The sequence below is a fragment of the Emericellopsis cladophorae genome (genome assembly GCF_022114955.1).
Source record: "Emericellopsis cladophorae strain MUM 19.33 chromosome Unknown NODE_14_length_400046_cov_116_985211, whole genome shotgun sequence".
NCBI lineage: Eukaryota > Fungi > Ascomycota > Sordariomycetes > Hypocreales > Bionectriaceae > Emericellopsis > Emericellopsis cladophorae.
Genome location: NW_026250939.1, coordinates 311728 through 333442, shown reverse-complemented (window position 1 = coordinate 333442; position 21715 = coordinate 311728). Strand labels below are relative to the sequence as shown.

General features: G+C 56.2%; 8 protein-coding genes across 8 annotated transcripts; 5 read left to right on the top strand and 3 right to left on the bottom strand.

Annotated features, from left to right (window-relative positions):
• Positions 1 to 644: 644 nt before the first annotated feature.
• J7T54_008441 (uncharacterized protein) lies at positions 645 to 2221 on the top strand (the record flags this gene model as incomplete). Its single annotated transcript, XM_051505480.1, has 3 exons — positions 645 to 823; positions 891 to 1484; positions 1528 to 2221. 3 exons carry the CDS (start codon positions 645 to 647, stop codon positions 2219 to 2221), a joined length of 1467 nt encoding a protein of 488 aa, XP_051363211.1.
• Positions 2222 to 2362: 141 nt separating this feature from the next.
• On the bottom strand, positions 2363 to 4077 carry J7T54_008440 (Quinate permease; the record flags this gene model as incomplete). Its single annotated transcript, XM_051505478.1, has 3 exons — positions 2363 to 3450; positions 3517 to 3939; positions 4011 to 4077. The coding sequence occupies 3 exons, from the start codon at positions 4075 to 4077 to the stop codon at positions 2363 to 2365; spliced, it is 1578 nt and encodes a 525-aa protein (XP_051363210.1).
• Positions 4078 to 5252: 1175 nt separating this feature from the next.
• On the top strand, positions 5253 to 6308 carry J7T54_008439 (uncharacterized protein; the record flags this gene model as incomplete). Its single annotated transcript, XM_051505477.1, has 1 exon — positions 5253 to 6308. One exon carries the CDS (start codon positions 5253 to 5255, stop codon positions 6306 to 6308), a length of 1056 nt encoding a protein of 351 aa, XP_051363209.1.
• A 107-nt stretch (positions 6309 to 6415) lies between these two features.
• Positions 6416 to 8888, bottom strand: J7T54_008438 (Nitrogen assimilation transcription factor nit-like protein; the record flags this gene model as incomplete). The annotated part of the gene is made up of 7 exons (XM_051505476.1): positions 6416 to 6756; positions 6818 to 7134; positions 7188 to 7500; positions 7557 to 8030; positions 8089 to 8170; positions 8235 to 8714; positions 8823 to 8888. 7 exons carry the CDS (start codon positions 8886 to 8888, stop codon positions 6416 to 6418), a joined length of 2073 nt encoding a protein of 690 aa, XP_051363208.1.
• A 2231-nt stretch (positions 8889 to 11119) lies between these two features.
• On the top strand, positions 11120 to 13892 carry J7T54_008437 (uncharacterized protein; the record flags this gene model as incomplete). The annotated part of the gene is made up of 4 exons (XM_051505475.1): positions 11120 to 11182; positions 11242 to 11737; positions 11787 to 12760; positions 13218 to 13892. The coding sequence occupies 4 exons, from the start codon at positions 11120 to 11122 to the stop codon at positions 13890 to 13892; spliced, it is 2208 nt and encodes a 735-aa protein (XP_051363207.1).
• Positions 13893 to 13947: 55 nt separating this feature from the next.
• On the bottom strand, positions 13948 to 16147 carry J7T54_008436 (uncharacterized protein; the record flags this gene model as incomplete). Its single annotated transcript, XM_051505474.1, has 4 exons — positions 13948 to 14750; positions 14898 to 15097; positions 15313 to 16059; positions 16110 to 16147. The coding sequence occupies 4 exons, from the start codon at positions 16145 to 16147 to the stop codon at positions 13948 to 13950; spliced, it is 1788 nt and encodes a 595-aa protein (XP_051363206.1).
• A 702-nt stretch (positions 16148 to 16849) lies between these two features.
• Positions 16850 to 17986, top strand: J7T54_008435 (uncharacterized protein; the record flags this gene model as incomplete). Its single annotated transcript, XM_051505473.1, has 3 exons — positions 16850 to 16912; positions 16966 to 17030; positions 17086 to 17986. The coding sequence occupies 3 exons, from the start codon at positions 16850 to 16852 to the stop codon at positions 17984 to 17986; spliced, it is 1029 nt and encodes a 342-aa protein (XP_051363205.1).
• A 990-nt stretch (positions 17987 to 18976) lies between these two features.
• Positions 18977 to 21585, top strand: J7T54_008434 (Beta-mannosidase B-like protein; the record flags this gene model as incomplete). The annotated part of the gene is made up of 2 exons (XM_051505472.1): positions 18977 to 19489; positions 19537 to 21585. The coding sequence occupies 2 exons, from the start codon at positions 18977 to 18979 to the stop codon at positions 21583 to 21585; spliced, it is 2562 nt and encodes an 853-aa protein (XP_051363204.1).
• Positions 21586 to 21715: the final 130 nt, after the last annotated feature.

The window sequence follows — 21715 nt, the reverse complement described above, 5'->3', positions numbered from 1 at the left end:
TGTTGGCGCGCTTGCGAGGGTAAAAGGCCGTGCCTCGCGCTGCGGGTCGCTTGCCAAGACGGCATCCAGGGTCTTGATTGTCTTCCATGCCTGACTGAATACTTCCTTACGGGCCAAGCTGAGCCAACAATCGACGTGCAGTGTCGTCGATGGTGCGGTCGGGGAGTGTCGGTGCTAGGTTGACTGTAGAAGGGGTCTCCATGAATGGTACTATATAGATCGCGGAGTGTCGCTTTTAGGACCCGCATAGTATTCCAAGTTAGCGCAATGAGGGAGGGCGCTCTCGACACACGACTCATGCCAAGGGGCCATCGGGGAGTGTCGCTCCCTGGAGACTCCGCAATCTCTCATGCCCTCCACAATCCAGGCCACGCGCCCTCGTGTGAACCCCAGATTTGGGTCTGGAGTACCCAGCAGCATGGCTCATTGGCCATTTGACCTATCCAAATGGTCCGTCTGATCATATCGTGGTGATGCTATAAGTTGGCGGCCTTGTCCAGTGCCTCCCTCGATGGAAGATCAAGAAACGCTTAGCTCAGACCAGCAGTGTAGAAAAAAGCGAGATCATCTCGAGAGCTTCACTTTCCTTCTATCCTCCTTTTAACCTTCTCACGGTCTCTCTAATCACAAAAATCACGGACACCATGGCTGAGCAGGTCAAGTCCTTCCCTGAGGCCGAAGTGGCCGGCATCGAGGATCAAAAGACGACGGCCGTGGACGTGGACCACCAACTGGAGCACGCCCTGACTGTCAAGTTGGTCTTGAAGCATCATCCTGCCCTCGTGTGGTGGTGCTTCTTCTGGGCCATGGCAGGCGTTGGCTGGTACGTGTTCTCCTGGATGGGACTGAGATATTGACACCATTCCATGACCATGCCTGACGCTTCACAGGGGCTTCGACGCTCAGATCAACGGTGCCGTGCTCTCCGTCGCCTCCTTCCGCCGCGACTATGGCTACATGCTCAACAGCGAGGCTGTCCTGCCCGCCGACTGGCAAGTCGCCTTCAACACGTGCAGCAGCATTGGCCAGTTCTTTGGCGGCTTCCTCTACTCCTACGTGGCCGACCGCATCGGCCGCAAGAACAGCATGTACATTGGCGTCCTCATCGTGACGGGCGGCATCCTCGGCGAGATCTTCTCCCGCGCCAACGCGGCCTTTGTCGTGTCTAAGCTAATCCTCGGCTTCGGGCTAGGGTTCTACCTGACGCTGGGACCGCTGTGCACATCCGAGATCGCGCCCGTCGTGCTCAGGGGCATGGCCACCGCGGGCGTCAACCTGGGCGTCACCCTCGGCCAGCTCCTCTCCAACGCCGTCACCAAGGCCCTTGGCGAGCGCGAGGACCGCTGGGCGTATGCTGGACCCTTTGCCACCCAGCTCTTCTTCTGCCTCTTCCTGGGCGCACTGCGGCCCCTGGCCCCCGAGACACCGTGGTACCTCGACCGCAACGGCCGACGCGACGAGGCGATGCGATCGATCCGAAAGCTGTACGGCGAAAAGGTGGACGCCCACGCTGGAGACCACCATCAGGGAGGAGATCTCGTCCTCCTCGGAGCAGGGGAGCATCGTGAAATGCTTCAAGGGCACCGACCGCGTGCGCACCATGATCAGCACCGGCGTCTTCTTCTGCCAGCACTTTGTCGGCATCGTCTTCGTCCTCGGCTACTCGACGTACTTCTTCCAGCTGGCTGGCCTGCCTACGGCCTGTAGCTTCGACCTGGCCGTCGGCGTCACCGCCTGCGGCGTGGTCGGCAACATCTGCTCCTGGTTCGTCGTCAACTCGTTCGGTCGACGAAAGATCTTTCTGTCGGGCATGGTCACCCTCACGAGCCTGCTGCTCCTGATCGGTATCATGGACCTCGTGCCCACGAGTGCCGCGCAGTGGGTACAGGCTGCGCTCACGGTGATCTGGGCCTTCTGCTACTTTGCCACCATTGGGGCCATGGCCTTTGCCATCCTGGGCGAGGCCAGCAGCACGGCGCTCCGGGCGCCCACCATGGCCCTGGCGGTGAACCTCATCGTCCCCTACATGGTCAACCTGGACCAGGGCAACCTGCAGGGCAAGGTTGGCTTTGTGTTTGGTGGCCTGGGAGTGCTGGCGACAGTCTGGGCCTGGTTCTACGTGCCCGAGCTCAAGGGGAGGACATTTGATGAGATTGACACCATGTTCCAGGCCAGGGTTCCTCCCCACAAGATGGGATCATACGTTCTCCACGGCGTCTAGGGATCTTTGGGCACCAAGCGCTACACTAGGGGAAGCAGCAGGCTGTATACGATAATTGTCAGTAGTGTGCCTCCGTAGTCAAGTGTAGTTGAATCAGCTACAAGAACAGTGTAGAGCATGCGCCAGCGGCAGCACTTCTCCTCACGCCTTTTCTCCAGCCGTCCTGGCTGTGTCCTTGGATTCGGCCCTGTGGACGGACCTCTTTTCCTGCACCTCGAGATACGCCGTGTCGGCATCCTTGGTCAAGTCGACCTTGGCCTTCCATCCCATGTACCACGGTCCATCAAAGAGCTCGTACATTCGCTCCATGGGGATACCATTTGTCTCGGGCGCCCAGAGGCCGAGCACGACGAGACCTGTTGCGCAGACGCACGCCCAGAAGACGTAGGCGCCCCAGATGTCCAGGCTCTGGAACATGTTGGGCGTCGTGCGCACGACGGCAAACTGGAAGAACCAGTGGATCATCATGTTTGTGGCGTAGCAGACGCTCCGGATCCTCGTGGGGTAGATCTCGGTGCCGTAGAGATACTGCACCGTGCATAGGCCAATGGACCAGCCCGTGGCATACACAAAGACCGACGCAATCGCCGCGTCCGAGGCAGGCTTGTTGCCCGAATCCTTCCATAGTGCCATGTAGACGGCCATGTAAACGTGCGTGATGCACTGCAAGAACAGGCCCGTCATGAAGCAGCGACGCCTGCCGAATACGTCGACGAGGCCCCAGGTGAAGACCATGGTCATGACCAGCTTGACGGCGCCGTAGGCTCCCGACGTGACCAGCGACTGGTTCTCGCCGTCGACGCCTGCGTAGCGGAAGATCTCGGGGATATAGTACGTGATGCCGTTGCCACCGCTCCACTGCGCTACGGTCTGCATGATGGCGCCGAGGAGGAAGCGTTTCCGGTATGTTGGGATGGTGGCAATCTCACGCGCAATGTTCCAGATGGAGATACCCGACAGGACCTGCTGCCTGTCTTGGATCTGGCTGTCGATCTCGGCAAACTCCTTCTCCACTTGTGGATGCGTGGCTGACTTGCCGCGCAGCCTGGCGAGCACGGCGAGTGCCTCCTCGTGGCGGTCCTTGGACGCCAGCCAGCGAGGTGTGTCCTTTAAGAAGAAGGAGGCAAGGAGGGCTAGGCCGACAGGTATCAGGGGCACTGCAATGACGATGCGGTACTGTGCCGGCGTCGAGGCCATGGACTTGTTGGCGCCATAGCTGATAAAGAAGCCTAGGACGGAAAATAGATGAGCATCATGTGGGAAGAGTCAAGGGACGTGGATCACGAGGGGCGTACCAAGCATGAGCACCGTCAGGAGCACAACCATGTAGATGGAAACGACCATGCCCCTCGACCTGGCGGGGGCAATCTCGCTCAGGTACAAGGGCGCAACAACCGTCAGACCGCCGGCACCAAGGCCACTCCAGATTCTCGAGGCCAGCATCAGCCCAAGGATACCGCTGGAGAGGACAGTAACAAGGAGGCCAGACATGTTGACCACGCAGAAGATCTGCCAGGTCCGCAGGCGTCCCACGCGGTCTGTGAGTCCCAGGGCAAGGATGGACCCTATGGCAGCACCGAGGACGCCCAGGGAGGATATGTTGGCCTTGCGGTCGGCGAGGGCAGCCGCACTGCCTGTCCATTGGTCTTTGGTCATGCCAAAGTCGGAGAGGAAGGACTGCATACCCTTGGCGCCAGCGAATCCGCCTTCATCGTAGCCTTTTGAGCAAGTGGGTTAGTCGCCGTGGTCTGTGATAGGGGATGATGTGACGAGTGAAGGGAACACACACCTTTTGGGATAGAGCCAAACGCGATGACCACGATGGTCAGGTAGTAGTAGAGCGCGTTCCAAGCCATGCTGAAAGTCTGATGCGCTGAGGGAAGATTTCAGGACGGTCGATGAAGAGAGAGAGAGAGGCAGGCGTTGTTGCTCTTCCAACCCTGCTGAGATCGGGGATGACTGACCCCTTTAGTATAGTGAGGCAGACCACCCACCCCCTTCCTTTCGAGGCGTCTTGACAACAGCCTCCTGGTACTGAGTGAAGACTGCCTGCACCGGACCAGCCAGCCATTCAGCCAGAGAGAGAGCGCGTGAGAGACACAAGAAAATGGCGATTGAGATAATAGACACCCCCCACACAGTAGTGCTAAATGGTTGTCGTTACCCCAGCTTCAGTCGCGATGGTGTTCGATATGGGGCCCCAAACGCAGAGTGGGCTTTCCTGGCGCGTCATGGTCTAGATTTCAAGAAGCGAGAAAAGCTGAAGATGAGAAATTGCTCCCCTCATTGCCACGCCCACGGAAGTTGACCGACGAAGCTATCGAGTTCTTTTCGCTCTCATCGCCGTGATATCTCCACTGGCGTCGCTCGGTCAACTTCCGTCATAGTGTGCGCACTGTACAAACCCCATGTCTCTCGACGGCAATTTGTCGATAATCCGCACTGTAGACGTGCTTGTACCTGATTTTGGATGACTAGCAGCGTATATCCCCTACTAATGTTTACCACCCATTGTATGGCACAAAAACGATAGCCTTTGTTTGTACAAGTTGACAGTCCCAATTCGTCAAACTCCATGCAGTCAGCCATCGTCTGCCTTATCATGACAACGTCCACCAACTCCCACCGCCCATGCCTGCAGCGGGCATGATGCTAAGAGCCTAAAGGCACCGCATGACCAGACCGGCCTGGTTCCTGCCGGGGACAAGATCGGACCGTACATATTGCCTTGGAAGCTGGACGTCTTTCTCCCCCATAACGGCCTTTGTCCGAACAGCGAGCGCGGCATGGCCATTATGGAGACTGGTCAACTCGACGATCCACCTCATTAGAACGGACATTGAGCGAGATGTACGAGGTTGGCATTCTCCGCTCCGCGGGAAGACGACATGTTCGTCTCGTGACTGCCTCGCGCCCCCTTGGAACCCTTTCTTCACTCCATGTCCCTCCTCGATATCTGCGTGTGATCCCCGCCTCTGGCATCCTCCTCAATGGGCGCTGTTGCACCTGCTTCTCGACAGCGACCGCCAGCATGAGGCAGGACGACGCGCACACGTCGGGAGCCCAACCCTTCTTCCACCAGGACACCAAGGCCGTGGCCTTGCGTCTGCTGTCCGTCCTCCGTCCTCCGTCCCAGAGGCAGACATCCGTCAAGAAGTACACTGTGACGACGACAACAACGCCGACGACAACAAAAACAACCCCGACGCCCCATAGGCCGGTGACCCTGTCCTCGCCGCAAATACCCAAGGATGCGTGGGACTCCCACATGCATGTTATCGACAACAGGTACCCCTTTGCCCCGGACGCTGCGTACCGACCCAACACGTTCACCGTCCACGACGCCCAGCGTTTCGAGGCTGGCGTCGGCATACGCAACATTGTCCTCGTGCAGCCCTCCATCTACGGCCACGACAACAGCTGCATGCTCGATGCCCTCCAAACACTCGGCTCGCATCGGGCCCGGGCCGTCGTCGCGTTCGACCCCGAGACAACCTCCCACGAGCAGCTCCTCGCCTGGCACGAGATTGGCGTCCGGGGCGTGCGTCTCAACATCTGCTCGCACGGCAAGCAAGTGGAGCCCGAGGACATTGAGCGTCTGCTCAGGCAGTACGCGGACGCCGTGCGCCCGTTGAATTGGGTGGTGCAGGTATACATACCCATGGCCCTCATCTCGCAGCTCGAGCCCATTATGCCCACGCTCAACGTGCGGTTCTGCATAGATCACCTCGGCCGTCCGGACCTCGACGACACCGCCACCTGTGATCCATATCAGATCCCGGGCTTCGCGTCGCTGGCCAGGCTTCTGCAGGGCGGCCACGTCTTCGTCAAGCTGTCTGCCCCGTACAGGCTGAGCAGGCTCGACGACCAGCGCGACCTCGAGCCCGTGGCCAAGGAGGTCATCAGGCTGGGCGGGAAGAGTCGCGTGGTGTTTGCCACAGATTGGCCCCACACGCGGTACGAAGGTCTCGACATTAGACCGTGGATAGACAAGGTGATCAAGTGGTGCGGTAACGACGGCGTGCTGGTGGATAGGCTGTTTAGGGGCAACGCGGAGGATTTGTGGAGCGTAACGAGACACGTGTAACGAAGTACTGCCAGAGAATCATAATGCAATAAAGTATAAAGAGGTTCAAGTTCATAGCGCTGTGGCGCTCCGGCATCTTGCCGCCAAGCTCGAGTAGTTTCGTTTGGCTAGGCAGGGTCAAAGTTGTGGATGGTACCGACCCAGGCACTCAGCGGCTCGAGGGAGGACATGGCTTCATACATGCCGGGCTCCATAGCCGTCGTATCGGACGGCCCGAATGTATCGAACCCCCTGTGTTGCTGGGGGCCAAGGTCAGTCGAAGGGGTCGGGCTGTTGGTCAGAGGGATGCCATGAAAGCTATTGGATCTATGGGCCGCGTAAAACGGGCTCTGTGCCGGTCCTTCTGGGACTGCACTGGTAGGGTCCGGCGTCATGTAGGCAGAGGACTTTAGGCTGATCCCTAGAGAGGCCAGCTCCTTGTTGATGAGATTGAGAGCTCCGCCGATAACTGAGAGACGGTGAATACGGAACGTAACATAGATCGTAGGGTTCAAGTTCAAATGACTTACTAGGACTGTATCGCTTGACCTCGTTCAGCCCCCTGATGCAGTAGTCCAGGCGTTGCAAAGCCTGGTGGTCGTTTGGAAAAGCCTGCACTTGCAGCAGGTAAATGGTAGCGGCGATGTATACGCTATACGACAGCGACAGCACGCAGTAATTGGTGCTAAAGGTCTTGCAGAAGAGGTTGAAGATGGCAATGATGGACGTTGCCGAGGTCACACAGTCGATCAAGTACTTTTGTATCGGGGCTGGATTCTCGGCATCCTTATTGACCCGTGTGAGCACTGGTCGGTACAGGAGAATCCTGAATGTGTGGTATAGACAGCTGTTACAATGTCAGTACAGTGAACTGGAGCTCAGCGGTCAAGAAGCACATACTTGAGAGTCACAATGTGCGACGGTGGCGCCATCGCAGGCAGGGACGTCGCGTCGAGGCGTAAAAACGGCGGGAGCATGTCCCACCACTGTTGCAGTGCGGCCTCCTGCGTCCGCACACAGTCGTCCACCTCTTCTTCGGTATTCTGCGACATGGGGTCATACATGTGCACGAGAATCTGGTTGAAGATGACGGACAGCTGGCACATGCTCGTGAAGCACGAGGCCGAGTGCGCCGGTGTCGGTGGGTAGCTATAGGCCGGGCCAGCTTGCATGCCAAAAGGCGTCCACGGGTCGTTTTCGGCAGAATCATCAACTGTCGTTCTGTCAGACTATTGGCTACAATGAGGATGCACGCTTGACAACACTCACACATGACATGGGGCGGCGAGACAGCCGAGTGCTGCATCGACGGCGCCCTACCAAGGTACAGACTGATCATCTTGTCCCAGAAGTAGCAGCTCCAGAAAAGCCGACGCCGAATCTCAGCTTCCTCGTCGCTCATGCTCGTGTTCAAGACCTGCGTGCCATCGACGCAGATGCCAAGATGGTCTATGAGGCGGAAGGCAAGACCACTGTAGGTCCACGCTTGCGTTGCGTTCCCAAACCCGCATTCCTGCGCGCTGAGGAGGAGGAGCGTCTGGATCGTGGGGACGGTGACGATGCCGTTGCTGAGCTCCTCAAACACGAGGGCCCTTGCATGCTTCCCGAAGACGACGCCCCCTTCGTAGGACTCATCCAACAGCTGTCTTGTCGCGGGGTCGCTTTTCCCCCAGCGTATCGAGTGCGAAAGCATGGCATTGAGCAGGGTGTGGGAGTAATAGGGGCCCAGGGTCTGCATGTCACCTGCAGCCAGTTAGTCCATCTCAGCTCCAGAAAGGCAACGAGAGGCCACTGCACGTACGCGTAAACGCCGGTCGATACACAAAATTGAACAGAGGCTGTATCCAGCACCAGTGCACATTGAGAAGGTATTGGAATGGCTCCTTTGGGTCGATCGCGGTCAGCATTACAATTACACGGGGCACGGGCTGAAAAGATGTTTCTCACTGGAATCTCTGAGAGATTCTCCAATGCCCGTTGCTGCCAGGCGTTGGTGACGAGACGCTCGCGCCTCTGCACGTCGACCTCTGTCAGAGGCAGAAATCTGTTGCCCGCGCCGCCTCCAGTACGGTCGTTGGGCAGGTGGAAGAAGCTGGTAGCTCCTTGGTAGATGACGCCTCCCTTGTCGTCGACCTTTAGGCCGCGGAATCTGCGCTGCACACCGAGCTCGTCGCCAGGCACGCGACTCGACGACGGGGCATCGTGCGACGAAAAGGATGGTGGGCTCGAGTGAGAGGATGACGGGTGCGTCGAGATGGGAGATCTCGAACGACCAGAGAGGTGGTGCCCTGCCAATTGGTCCTCAAGCTCCTTGATGCGTTGCTCGAGGCGTTGGGTGTAAGATAAAGTTGGGTTCAACTTGTAGACGCACTCATCCCTTCTCGATGCACAGCGGTTGCACACGGGCTGCTCCCCTCCGCATTTGACCTGTTGAAAATTGGCTGTCAGCACCTGGGCCTGTTCACGCACGCACGCAACAACAACTGCCGGTCGATCCCTGTACGTAGCGATTGATGGCTCAACTGGTTGGCTAACCTTCCGTCTTCGACATGGTTCGCAGGAGAATGCACTCTTCTTTGTCGCTTTGGCAGAGGTCGACATTTCCGGGCAGCAGTGGACAAAGGAAAGGGAAGGTGAGCAAGAGCAGCAGACCCTCGCGCGGCGGAGTTGGCGCTTGGAATGAGCGACTTCGCTCAGTGAGTGAGCTCGATGCGAGCTTGCTTGCGCCGGACCCGGCAGCACGTAGTAGGTCGTTAGACTTTGGACCATCAATCAGCTCCGTTGCTCGCTCGCTCCAGTGAAGCGCGAGAATTCCCCGCTACGACTCGCCCGGTCATCTCGAGATTCTCGACCCCGCTATCGTGGCTTAGCGGGCGAACACGGAAAAACTGCTGTTGCGCGCCCCGCCAAACCTATCGCAACATGAAGCGGTGCTGTACTGCGCTGTGTCTGCTAAGGACTGTTAGTGGCTGCCCCAGGACCTCAATCATGTCTTGACCTTTGGATCAGCCTTCCCCCCGTGTTCACCCGCGCTTTCGATGGACAAGACACACTACTATCACTTCTAGAGCCCTTCTAGCGCTTGGAGGCTTCAATGTATCGCAGCATGGGCTTGGTGAGCGCTACACCTGCAACGTCCATGTCGTGGACCGCACTCGGTCGTGGCCGGGAGCTGCTCGGCAAGTGTCCACGGGCATTCTACGCTTGGAGCGAATTGTTTTCGTGCGAGACGGGCAAACGCGACTCTGTACCGAAGCCAGACGCGTGTGAAGACCAGAGGCGCAGGAGGTCTACACGTCCATTCACAGCACACAGAGAACGATTGAGACAGCCTGCACGCGTCAACGTCCGCCAATCCATGGACTCGTATGAGGGAGACGCATCCCCTTCGCCTAGCTCCAGCATTTTGCTCTGATGGACTGCGTCTGCGGCAAATGCCAGGGTATGGGAGTCAAGCTAACTCCCTCGATACAACAACCGGTCCAATCGGTCTTGAGGTTCGACAATGGGTGCCATGGATTTCGATGAGACGGTACATGGTCCGCTCAGAGTTGGCGAAGGAGTCCATACAGCATGACTACTACATAGTAGATCACTCGGATGCCCAAATATCCTGGTCCATGAGCTTCAGACTGGAGTCTAGAACCGGTCAGACAATGCAGCGAGTGGTGCGCGGCTGTATCCACTGGAAGAGTCCGGGGCCTACAAGTGTTTGAGCCTTAGGAAGCAATATCATGGACGTGCCGTTGCGGTTTACCATCCGGTCGAGGTTACAGTAGTGCGCATTTCCAAGGGACTCGGTCAAGCTAAACATGCTCACGAGGAGATCTTGCAGGATTATGCTCTCGGCGACTTGTTGCTCATCGAAAGTAAGCCACCATCGACGAGCTTACATGATAATTACTGGCAGACCATGTCATTGCCATCATCCGTGGTGATGCGTGGACGACAATTTGCTGGGCCTGACAAACGGCTAAATGCCCATTAACCGGTGCCTTTTGTCGACGCCAAAAGCTGGAGTTGAGGCAGAGCCTGCAGCCTGCATCTTTCATTGGCAATTGCCACTTGGCAGCCACATCGTCAGCCTTACCCCTGTTTTTGGCAACCATCGCAGCGCCGGGAAGAGGTCCGATTTTCCATCGCTGCGACTTCCGGCCCCTTTCCCGGCCTAGCGTTGTCAGGTTCAAGTCGATGGCTTGACCAACTGCTGGCTGTCGCCCGAATTCCTGGCGCTGCGCAAGGGACGAAGTGCAGTCAGTCACCAACGCAGCTGTTTCACCGCCCGTTGGCAACAACAAGATTTGGATTGTCGCTCTTCTGAGAGCCATCGCTGATATGCCAGAACGTCCGCTCACGACAGACTATGATACGTGATAGATCGCCAGCACGCCCCAAGACAACATGTACTGCGGAAGAGGACACGCATTTGCATCAGATTCAGCAAGGAAACGTGCTCTGGACTCTCGAGGATTCGACTCGCTTCCCCAGGAAACCCGTCCGGGGTAAAATGGGTCACTCCTCCGACCACCCGCATAGACCCCAAATTGAGCTTTCGTCCGTGGCTTTCACCCCCTGGTCACATCAGCCCTCCACTACAGATCAGTGATCACAAACGGCTGAAAATATTCACTGCTGGGGTATATCGGGCCCCAGCAGCTCGAGTTGAGCTGTCATACCGTTTCAGATAAACATACAAATCCCTGGGTACTCCCTTGATCTTGCCTGCGGATCGTCGTACTCCTCGCATTCGTCCATGATCTTCTTCACATACACTAGAGTGACTTAACCACCGATCACTTGCAGTGTCTAGCATTGGCTTCCCATTGCCGCCGATGGCTGTCAAGGAGAGACTGTATCCGGTGCAGCGCATCGAGTCGCTACCAGACGACGATGGGGTGAATGTCCTTGGTTCAGCAGCAGAAGATCATCATTGCTGACCTACCTGTGCGCACAGAAATGTCTGGATACCGTAATCGTGGACGGCAACGAGGCCTTTGAGGAAGCCTTCCTAAAGGAACCACCTCGAAGATTCGCAAGCGGCCAGCTGTGGCTCTTTGTCTTCTCCGCCGTTGGGTTCCTGTGCAGCACCATGAATGGCTATGACGGCTCGCTCATCAACAATCTCCTCCAGAACCCTTGGTTCAAAGAAAAGTATGGGGTTCAGAATGACGGCTTATGGGCTGGCATCGTCTCGTCCATGTACCAAATCGGCGGCATCGTCGCCCTACCGTTTGTCGGTCCCTGCGTGGACGGCTTTGGTCGAAGGGTTGGTATGCTACTTGGTGCTGGACTGGTCGTCGTTGGTACTGTTATTCAGGGCTTCTCGCACGCTCCCCCTCAATTCATGGGCGGTCGCTTCCTTCTCGGTTTTGGCGTCGCGATTGCATCGGCCGCTGGGCCAATGTACGTTATCGAGATCAATCATCCCGCGTACCGCGGTGTGCTTGGAGGTGAGTAAACTGATGATGCGTACGGCAAATGTATACTAACCACGCCCAGCCATGTACAACACCCTTTGGTTTAGCGGCTCCATAATGGCCGCTGGCGCATCACGCGGCGCCCTGAACACCGGTGGCGATTACTCCTGGCGTCTGATCACTTGGCTCCAAGCTCTTTTCAGCGGTATCATCATCTTGTCCTGCATGTGGATGCCCGAGTCGCCACGCTGGCTGTACGTCAACAACAAGAAGGACAAAGCCAGGGAGATCCTCACGAAGTATCACGGCCACGGCGACCCACAATCGCCGTGGGTGGCCCTCCAGTTGCATGAATATCAGGAGCTGCTCAACATGGATGGCGCCGACAAGCGCTGGTGGGACTACCGTGTTCTCTTCAACACGGGCGCCGCCCGATACAGACTCCTCTGCAGCGTCTCCATGTCGATCTTTGGGCAATGGGCAGGGAATTCTGTCTTGAGTTACTTCCTCTCGTCTGTCCTCGACACTGCTGGGTACGAGAATGAGATTGAACAAGCCAACATCACCCTAATCAACAATTGCCAGCAGTTCGCTTTTGCCATCCTCGGCGCCACACTTGTCGACAGGGTCGGTCGCCGACCGTTGCTCCTCTTCTCCTTTTCTGCTTGCACGGTTGTCTGGCTTGGGATGACAATTGCATCTTCTCAGTTCCAGGCCTCCTATAGAGGGGACGATGCGGATGGCAAGGCATTGTACGGCAACCACGCAGCATCCATGGCCGCCTTGGCCATGATCTTTGTGTTTGGCGCCGTCTATTCCGTTGGTATCACGCCTCTGCAAGCCTTGTATCCCTGCGAGGTCCTGTCGTTTGAGATGCGCGCAAAGGGAATGGCCTTTTCGAATCTCGCTGTCAACGCCGCGGGGATGCTGAACCAATATGCCTGGCCCGTTTCCATGGACAAGATTGGGTGGAAGACGTATATTGTCTTTACGATCTGGGATGCTATCCAGGTGGTGGTCGTATATCTACTGCTCCCAGAGACCAAGGGCCGCACTGTGAGTGATCTAGCCCGCGATGGTGCAGCGTGTCAACTAACACCGCGCAGCTTGAAGAATTGGACGAGATTTTTGAAGCGGACAGGCCTGTCAAGATGTCGACGGCGAGGAAGGAACTTGCATACACTCGGGCTGGCGACGTTATTGAGATCAAGGGTGTTTAGAAAGACTTATCACAGTACCACGAGTCTCTACTCTGGCCACTCCACAGTCTACCAGGTATATCCTTTTTTTTGTCATAGGGGTTAGTTTTCGTATATCAATAGCGTTGTCCTTCCACCAATGAGAACTATTATTTTCTGTGCGATATTAATTGAACGAGAAAATTGAACGAATGTCTAGCAGCATATCGAAAACCCAATCGTTTATTATGCACCTAACCAGCTACAGCCTACAGGGTACTCAATTATCGCCAAGACACTCCCTGTATCATCAGCATCACGTTACTGTGCCGCAGATCCGTCTCGCGATTGCCAATCTCCCACAATCACCACAATTCTACGTCCACATTGCACTCACCATCCACCACTTCCACATCAGGCCTCATCAGCAATCATCGCCCGTCATGGCCATCACCGAGCGCTCTATTCCCAAGGCACTGCTCTTCAATCACGCCAACATTGTCCTCATCATCTACACCGTGAGCCCCTTTGTTTTCCTGGATTTGAGCGGCGTCAACGTCTCCTTTATCGTCGCGATATTTCTCGGCCTCAGTCTCATTGTCTTCCTGGCATACCGTACGCTGGCCTGCCTTCGTATCTGCGCATCGAGAACGGACAAACTCGACATTCTCTTTTATCAGGACCGCAAGGGCAGCTTCGCGATGACGGTCCTGGGAAGTGTGTGGGCCTTTGTGGCCTTGATGATCTTCAGCACCAGCGTGATCGATATTATACTCAAGGGTGAAATTTATATCCGCTTCGGCAAGTGGGCCGACGTCGGTGGAATCATCACACAGTTCATTTTCGGCGTCATGATCGTGGGGTCGCCTGTCACACTGGCGGGCTTGTTTGGCTGGGCTGTCACCACAGCGGTGCAAGGCCTGTGGAGGATCAGCGCCCCCGCCGAGGGGAGGGAGGCGCTGATGGGAGGAGAAGACGAGTGGGATGAGTGGAAGGACAACCAGGGCTAATGTTCGACAACATGGGATTATGGATTCGTGTATTTGACTAATCGAGGGAGTCCTTTTAAGCGAGCAGACATTCAAGCGGCTCTCCTTTGACCCACCGTTTGATGTTTGCAACCTGCTGCTCATACCATCTACCGAGGGAATCCTCCTGAACATAGCCCATATGGGGTGTCAGTAGAACCCTGCTTCTGCCGCCTCTTCCCCAGTCCTGACTACGCCAAGGGCTGTCTTTGGGCAGCGGCTCAACGTCAAAGACATCCAATGCGGCACCCGCAATCTTTCCGGCTTGAAGCACGTCAAGAATGTCAGACTCCACGACGAGAGGCCCGCGAGACGTGTTGACAAAGAGTGCACCGGCGTGCATGAGCTCCAAATCAGACTTGGTGATGATGCCTCGTGATCGGTCCGAGAGAACGAGTTGCAGGGTGACAACGTCAGACTTCTTGAACAAGTCCGTCTTTGAAACGACTTGGAAGGTCTTGTTGCCGTGCTCGTCTTGAACAGATAGTCCACAACAATTGGCTTTCTCATCAGCAGCTTCTTGTGTGAGGTTTGTGCTCCAGGCCAAGATCTTCATGCCAAAGGCGAGATGCATGATGCGCGCCACGCTCAGTCCTAGCCTTCCCAAGCCCACGGCACCCAGCGTCTTGCCTGCGAGTCCGATAGCAAAATCCGTTTGCCACTTCCCGGCCTTGACATTCGCATCATCGGCAGCAACGTTCCTCGCCAATGCCAGGATCATCGTGACGCAGTGCTGAGTGGTGCTATCTGTGCTAGCTCCTTGCGTCCCCAGAGCGGTCCGTGTGCTGGCAGTGCCGGCTACCAGGGTGGACATGGACTGAAACGAAGGGAGATGAAGAGCTGCATTTCTCTCGCCCGTGGTCAGGAGGAGTTGAAGATTGGGCAATTGACGGACTAGATCCTCGGGAAACGGTGTTCTTTCCCTCATGGTGGCTGCCTCCGTTCAGTATATGTATCGACGTAGTTCTCCATACAACTGATACTGACATATGATGTGATAGGGTTGGAGCCGCTTGACGAGCTCATCTTTGGCATGCTGTGGGGTATCTGGACGAGAATACGGTGGCAGGGTATCGAGGATGTGCGTGACCTGGAACTGGGTCGCATCGAGTGAGGAGAACTTGCTGACGGCAGCTCCTTGGTAGTCATCCAGCACGGCAACCTGGTAACGTGCCATCTCCTGATCGCTGGAAATACACCAGGCTTTCTGTTTGAGATACACGATAAAAAAGTAAGATCAAGATGGATAAGAAGAAGACGGCGGATGAGCTTATAGCCGAACAGTGTCCGCGTGCACAGAGTGTGGAGTGTGGGGTAACAGCGATTTACATGGCTCGGATGTCCGACTTACATCTAATCAACCTCGCTCAGCTGCTCGAGAGCATTGCTACGTGAGGCTCACATCTTGCTGGGCATTCTCATTGCACCGTCCAACCTCACGACAACGCCATTGAGCATAATGTTCTCAATCGCCTGCTTCACCAAGCTGGCAAACTCCTCAGGACGTCCACTCCTCCTCGGGAACTCCATCGCCTTCTCCAAGCTTTTCCGTACCTTGCCGCTCATCATGCTTGTCATGCGACTCTCAAACAGACTCGGCGCAATGGTGACCACTCTGATTCCGTGCCGCGACAGATCGCGAGCCATGGGCAAGGTCATGCTCGCCACGGCGCCCTTGGACGCCGAGTAGGACACCTGCCCCTTCTGGCCGTCAAAAGCCGCTGAAGATGCGACCATGATGACGACGCCTCGCTCGCCATCTGGTTCTGAGGCCGGTTGCGAAGCGATGTGGGGTAGCGCTTGTCTCACAAGGTCAATCGTCCCGCGGAGGTTGACATTGATGACGAACTCAAAGTCATCGAGGCTGAACGGCTGATTATCGCGATCCAGCATTGTCGCAGGCGTAGACACGCCGGCCGCAGGGATGACACCTCCGATGAGTTTGCCGGTCTCTCGGGCCCAGGCAACAGCGCCTGAGACGGCGGCACTGACACTTTCAGTCTCGAGGACGTTGCAGGTGAAGAAACGACTGCTGGGACCGAGTTCCTTGACCAGATCCTGGCCGTCTTCCTCGTTCATGTCGAGAATCGCGACGTTGCCGCCATGGCTGAGGATTTCCTCCACGCAAGCCTTGCCTAGGCCGGACGCGCTGATGACATGAGCCCTGGCCAAAGCATGTGATGGGACGGATGGACATACCCGCCAGAGATGATGAAGGTCCTACCTGAGATTTTCATTTTGAGTGTTGTTTATTTGTACAGTGGTGACTCGACTAGCCGGAAGCGGGATACTGGACGTTGGAGACTGCGCGTAAGCTTCGATATTGAAGGATGAACAGAGAGAACTATCTGCTAAGCGTGGAAATGAGGTAAAGTCACCGGCTGCCGAGGCTGGTCGGGTGGGAATATTTTGACTACCCTGCATGCTGCCTACTCGCCAGGCCCATCGCACGTCACATGCCGCCGCTGGCTTTACTTGTAACATAGGTATGGTGTGTTCATCCATTTACCCAAGCCGGTGCCGGGCCATGTCGGTATCTTTCGGGATCTCAGAATGGATCAAAATCCGCACAAATAAATTTGGTATAAACAAGTTCGTGGCCGCTGGGTGACCACGATGACACTCATGGTGCGTGATAGAAAGAGGATGGTACAGGTTAGTTAATCTGCAGGTTGTAAGTTACGGATTCTGACCGTCAGGAGCAGATTACGTAACTGACGACCCCTGCGAATGAGCCTCGAATGACGGGAGATGACCGCCATTCGCGACATGAATCGCATGCTCAATTGCGGCCCGATAAGCTCTCCGCCGACTTGCTATTGCCTGGTCGTCTAATGAAACCTTTGAAATCGTCCTGCGATACCTTTCCAGTGCCTTTCCATCACAAGTGAAGCAGCATTCTGCATGCGACGGCCCTACAGCTCCGAAGACTCGCAATAATGACGAGGCCGCGCAAATCATCAGGCGCCAGCGAAGAGAGTGGCGGCACGGCGCCCGAGCAGGTGAGCTTCGCCATACCGTCGCAGCGATGCTTTTGCTGAATACTGTGGCACAGGAGCTCGGGAGCATGTACGATTACCTTGCCAAGATCATATTACTCGGCCCCAGCGGCACCGGCAAGTGAGCGCAGCCCGAGATAACCGCCCTGACGATCCGAGTTTAACATCGACAACAGATCATGTCTACTGCACCGCTTCGTCAAGAATGAATGGCGCGTCCTGTCCTCGCAGACCATCGGGGTTGAGTTTGCGAGCAAAATCATCAGAGTCGGCACGGGCGCGCGGCGGAAACGAATCAAGCTACAGCTCTGGGATACGGCTGGCACGGAGCGATTCAGATCTGTGTCAAGATCGTACTATCGCGGTGCGGCTGGCGCCATTCTCGTCTACGACCTCACCTCGCACACCTCCTTTCGATCGCTACAGCCATTTCTGAACGACGCACGAGCGCTTGCGTCGCCGAACTTGAGCTTGATGCTGGTCGGGAACAAGCTGGACCTAGCAGAGGACTCCCCCGACACCAACCTGCCGCCTTCCACGCCCGGCAGTCTAGGTTCGACATCAGGCGGCACAGCTGGGTCCTTTCCGTTCTCAACAACGCCGGGTGCATCGGGGTCACCGCACAGGGATTACAGCGGGTCCATCTCAGCAGGGACGCAACAACGAGCGACGGTCGCACCCGAGGGACGCGAAGTCTCGAGCGCCGAGGCGAGTCGCTGGGCAAGCACGGCAGGGATATCAGTGGTGACCGAGGCAAGCGCGCTCAATGGCGAAGGCGTGGATGAGATCTTTGGCCGACTGGCTCGGATCATCCTCACTAAGATCGAGCTCGGCGAGATTGACCCCGACGACCCCATGAGCGGCATCCAGTACGGCGACAGCGGCGGGTGGAACACGGCCAGCGACGGCGGCAGCATCAAAAGCACAATGACCGGCGGCACTGTCGACGATGGAGGCATCCCTGGTCTGCGCAGACGCAAGAGAGCCAAGAGCAAAACGCAGAATTGGGGGTTGAGAGAGTGGGAAGAGGTCTTCACGTTGAGCAGTAATCGTCGACGAGGAGGTGGGTGCTGCTGAATGGGCCGGGCCCAAGAGAGGGGCGGCTCACTTGTTGGGCTAGACGCGCAATCTACTTCTGTTCTTTTGGCGAGCGTGTTTTTCGTTCACATACGATCATTTCGACGTCCTTTACTCTGCAAATCGATCTCATCTGCAGCGTGGCAGTAATCAATTAATTGACCACCAGCAAGTACCTTGAACACATACATCTTGTGGCTGGTCCCGGTTCCCGGACGCTACCTTCCCGGGCGCTAGGGCGGACTTTGTGATTCCTGCGGCGCGGTGTTACAATTTCCTGGGGCAGCGAGCCAAGCTCTGGTGACGATTGGCTTTCTCGGCCCGCCCTAGCGCTTCAAAGAGAAGACGTCTTGCGCCATGCCAAGCGCTGACGGCGCCAAGTCACGCGCGATACTTATACGGCTTTCCGCCCACGGCAAAAATATCACCACTTGCTCTGCTCTGTTGCGGACACGGGGTTTTATAAAACCGTCCGTATGTACATGTATAATCGCGGGGAGGGACCCCGGTCACCAGTGGCACCCCACACCGTTTACAACCGCCGGATGATGTGAGAGACTCATGGAGCAGGTGGCTGCGTTTGCTGCCAGAGGCATGCATTCTTCGGGAATGAAAACTTACTATCCGCCAATGGTCGATTGGAAAGGCCGCTTTCCAACAGATACATTGGCGCTCTCCTTGACAGCCCGGTGATCGCCCGGGTGAAGAACCAGCGCGGAAAGGGAAAGCCCCTCATACGTACCCCGAATCCTAGAACGCGGGGCCCGCTTCACACTTTCGGAGAAGGAGCCACCACAAGCATTCTCGTACAAGTACAAGTAATAGCAGGTGCTAGCCTGAAAGCCCCACGGTCATCATATTAGCCTGAGGGTATAAACCAAGCCGTTCCCTCTGCCTGCTTGAAGCCGCTTTCTCAATCTCAACCTACTCTCTCCTTACACTGCACTCGATTTCTGGTACAGGACGTGGTTCGTCTCACACGTCGGCACTATGAAGCCAACAAGCACCGTTCCCATTGATAAGAACTGGCACTTCAAGGAAGCCAAGAAAGCCGACTCTGAGTACCTGCCAGTCGGTCAGTTTCCCACCAATGTCCACCTCGACCTCCTCCACCACAAGCTCATCCCCGACCCCTACATTGGCAAGAATGAGCTCGAAGTGCAGTGGATTGGCGAGACCGTCTGGGTTTACAAGACAACCTTTGCAAGCCCCGAAGATCTAGGCAAGTCCCACGCCTTGCTAGCGTTTGACGGACTCGACACCTTTGCCACCGTCGAGCTGAACGGAGAAAAGGTGGCCGAGACTGATAACATGTTCATCCCCGTCGATGTCGACGTTACCAATGTCCTTAAGAAAGACAGGGGCGAGAACGAACTGGTCATCACATTTGACAGTGCCTACCTCCGTGGCTGCAAACTTGTTGAAGAGCACCCTGACCACAAGTGGGGTTGCTGGAACGGCGATGTCTCGAGGCTCGCCGTGAGGAAAACACAGTACCACTGGGTAAGGGCTCTGGAAATAACATTGTAACCACTGACTGACCCAACCAGGGATGGGACTGGGGCCCAGCTCTTCTATCTTGCGGTCCTTGGAGACCTGTCAATCTGCACATCTTCGAATCGCGGATCACCGACTTGTCTGCAAGGATCGACGTCCCCAAGGACCTAAAGAAGGCCGAGATCTCGACCTGTGCTCTGGTCGACGGACGTGCTGCCACTGTGAAGTTCGACATTTCTCTCGACGGAAAGCAAGTCGCTTCCAAGACGGTCGACGTGGGAGACGCTGCGCGTGCCAAGTTCACCATTGAGGACCCTGAGCTCTGGTATCCTATCCGATACGGAAAGCAGCCCCTGTACACTTTAAAGGCGACTCTTCTCGACGGGCAGAATGAAGTCCATTCTTCCGAGAAGAGAATTGGCCTGCGGAGGTCAGAGCTTGCTCAGCGCCCTTTGAAGGATCAGCCCGGAACCAGCTTCTTCTTTGAAGTCAACAACATTCCTATCTTCTGCGGCGGCAGTGATTGGATCCCCGCGGATAACTTCATTCCACGCATCTCAAAGGAGAGATACTATAATTGGGTGAAGCTCGTGGCCGATGGCAACCAGTTTATGATCCGAGTTTGGGGTGGCGGCATTTACGAAGAACAAGCATTCTACGATGCCTGCGACGAACTTGGCATCCTGGTGTGGCAGGACTTCATGTTCGGCTGTGGCAATTACCCAGCATGGCCGGAGATGCGCGCCTCCATCAAGAAGGAAGCCGAGGAGAACATCAAGATGTTGCGACACCATCCTTCTATCGTCATCTGGGCCGGTAACAACGAAGACTACCAGTACCAGGAGAGCGAGAAGCTCACGTATGAGCCGGACAACAAGGATTCCGAAAGCTGGCTGAAGACAGATTTCCCGGCTCGTTACATCTACGAGAAGATCTTGGCCGATGCGTGTGCTGAGCTTATTCCCGATACGTACTACCACTTTGGAAGTCCGTGGGGTGGTAAGGATACCACCGATCCGACCATTGGCGATCTCCACCAGTGGAATGTTTGGCATGGTTCTCAAGAGAAATACCAGGACTTTGACAAACTAGTCGGGCGGTTCGTCTCCGAGTTCGGCATGGAGGCGTTTCCCTCCGTCAAGACAATCGACGCCTTTCTCCCGAAGGGCAAGGATGATCCTGACCGCTACCCCCAGTCCTCGACAGTTGACTTCCACAACAAGGCTGACGGTCACGAGCGCCGAATCGCCCTGTACTTGGTCGAAAACTTCCGCTATTCGCCAGATCCCTTGGAACACTTTGTCTACTGCACGCAGCTCATGCAAGCCGAGTGTCTTGCCTCGGCCTACCGTTTGTGGAAGAGAGAGTGGCGAGGTCCTGGGCGGGAGTACTGCGGTGGCGCCCTCGTCTGGCAGATCAATGACTGCTGGCCAGTCACTTCGTGGGCCATCTGCGACTACTACCTCCGTCCCAAGCATGCCTACTACACCGTTAAGCGTGAGATGGCACCCATTTCCATTGGCATGACGCGTCGCGAGCACAAGCACCCCAAGAACAAGTACACTCGCGTGGACATTGAGACCAAGATTCAGATTGAGATCTGGGCCTCAAACCTCCAGCTCGAAGACCTCAATGTGAACTGTGTTGTCAAGGCGTGGGATGTCGAGACGGGCGAAGAGACTTTCTCTAAAGAGGTCTCTTCGGGCATCGAACTTCCTGCCAACCGCTCCACAGAAATCATCGCCATGGACGTCCCAGTCGAGAAGAAGGACGCCGGGCTGGAGATGCGCACCGTTGTTGGCGCGTACCTGTATCAGAACGGGAAGCAGATTGCCCGGTACGTGAACTGGCCTGAGCCTCTCAAGTATGTCCACCTGCAAAAGCCCAAGCACCTCAAGACGGAGCTGTCGAGCGATGGAAAAAGCGTGTCTGTGTCCGCCGAGTTTCCCGTCAAGGGTGTTTCTTTGGAATGTGAGGACGATGATGTCAAATTCGAGGACAATTTGGTGGACATTGTTCCAGGGGAGGTTGTTACCGTTGGTGTCCAGGGGGCAAAGAAGGATACCAAGATCACGACACAGTACTTGGGCATGATGAGCTAGATCTAGAGGCCTCTATCAGATTGCAGATTATAAATACTGGCGCATTTAGTACAGCTGCTGAGCAACTACTTCATCGTGAACGTCGCAATGATTGATCGGGTTGGTAGAGACCAAGGTTAGGTGAAGCGTT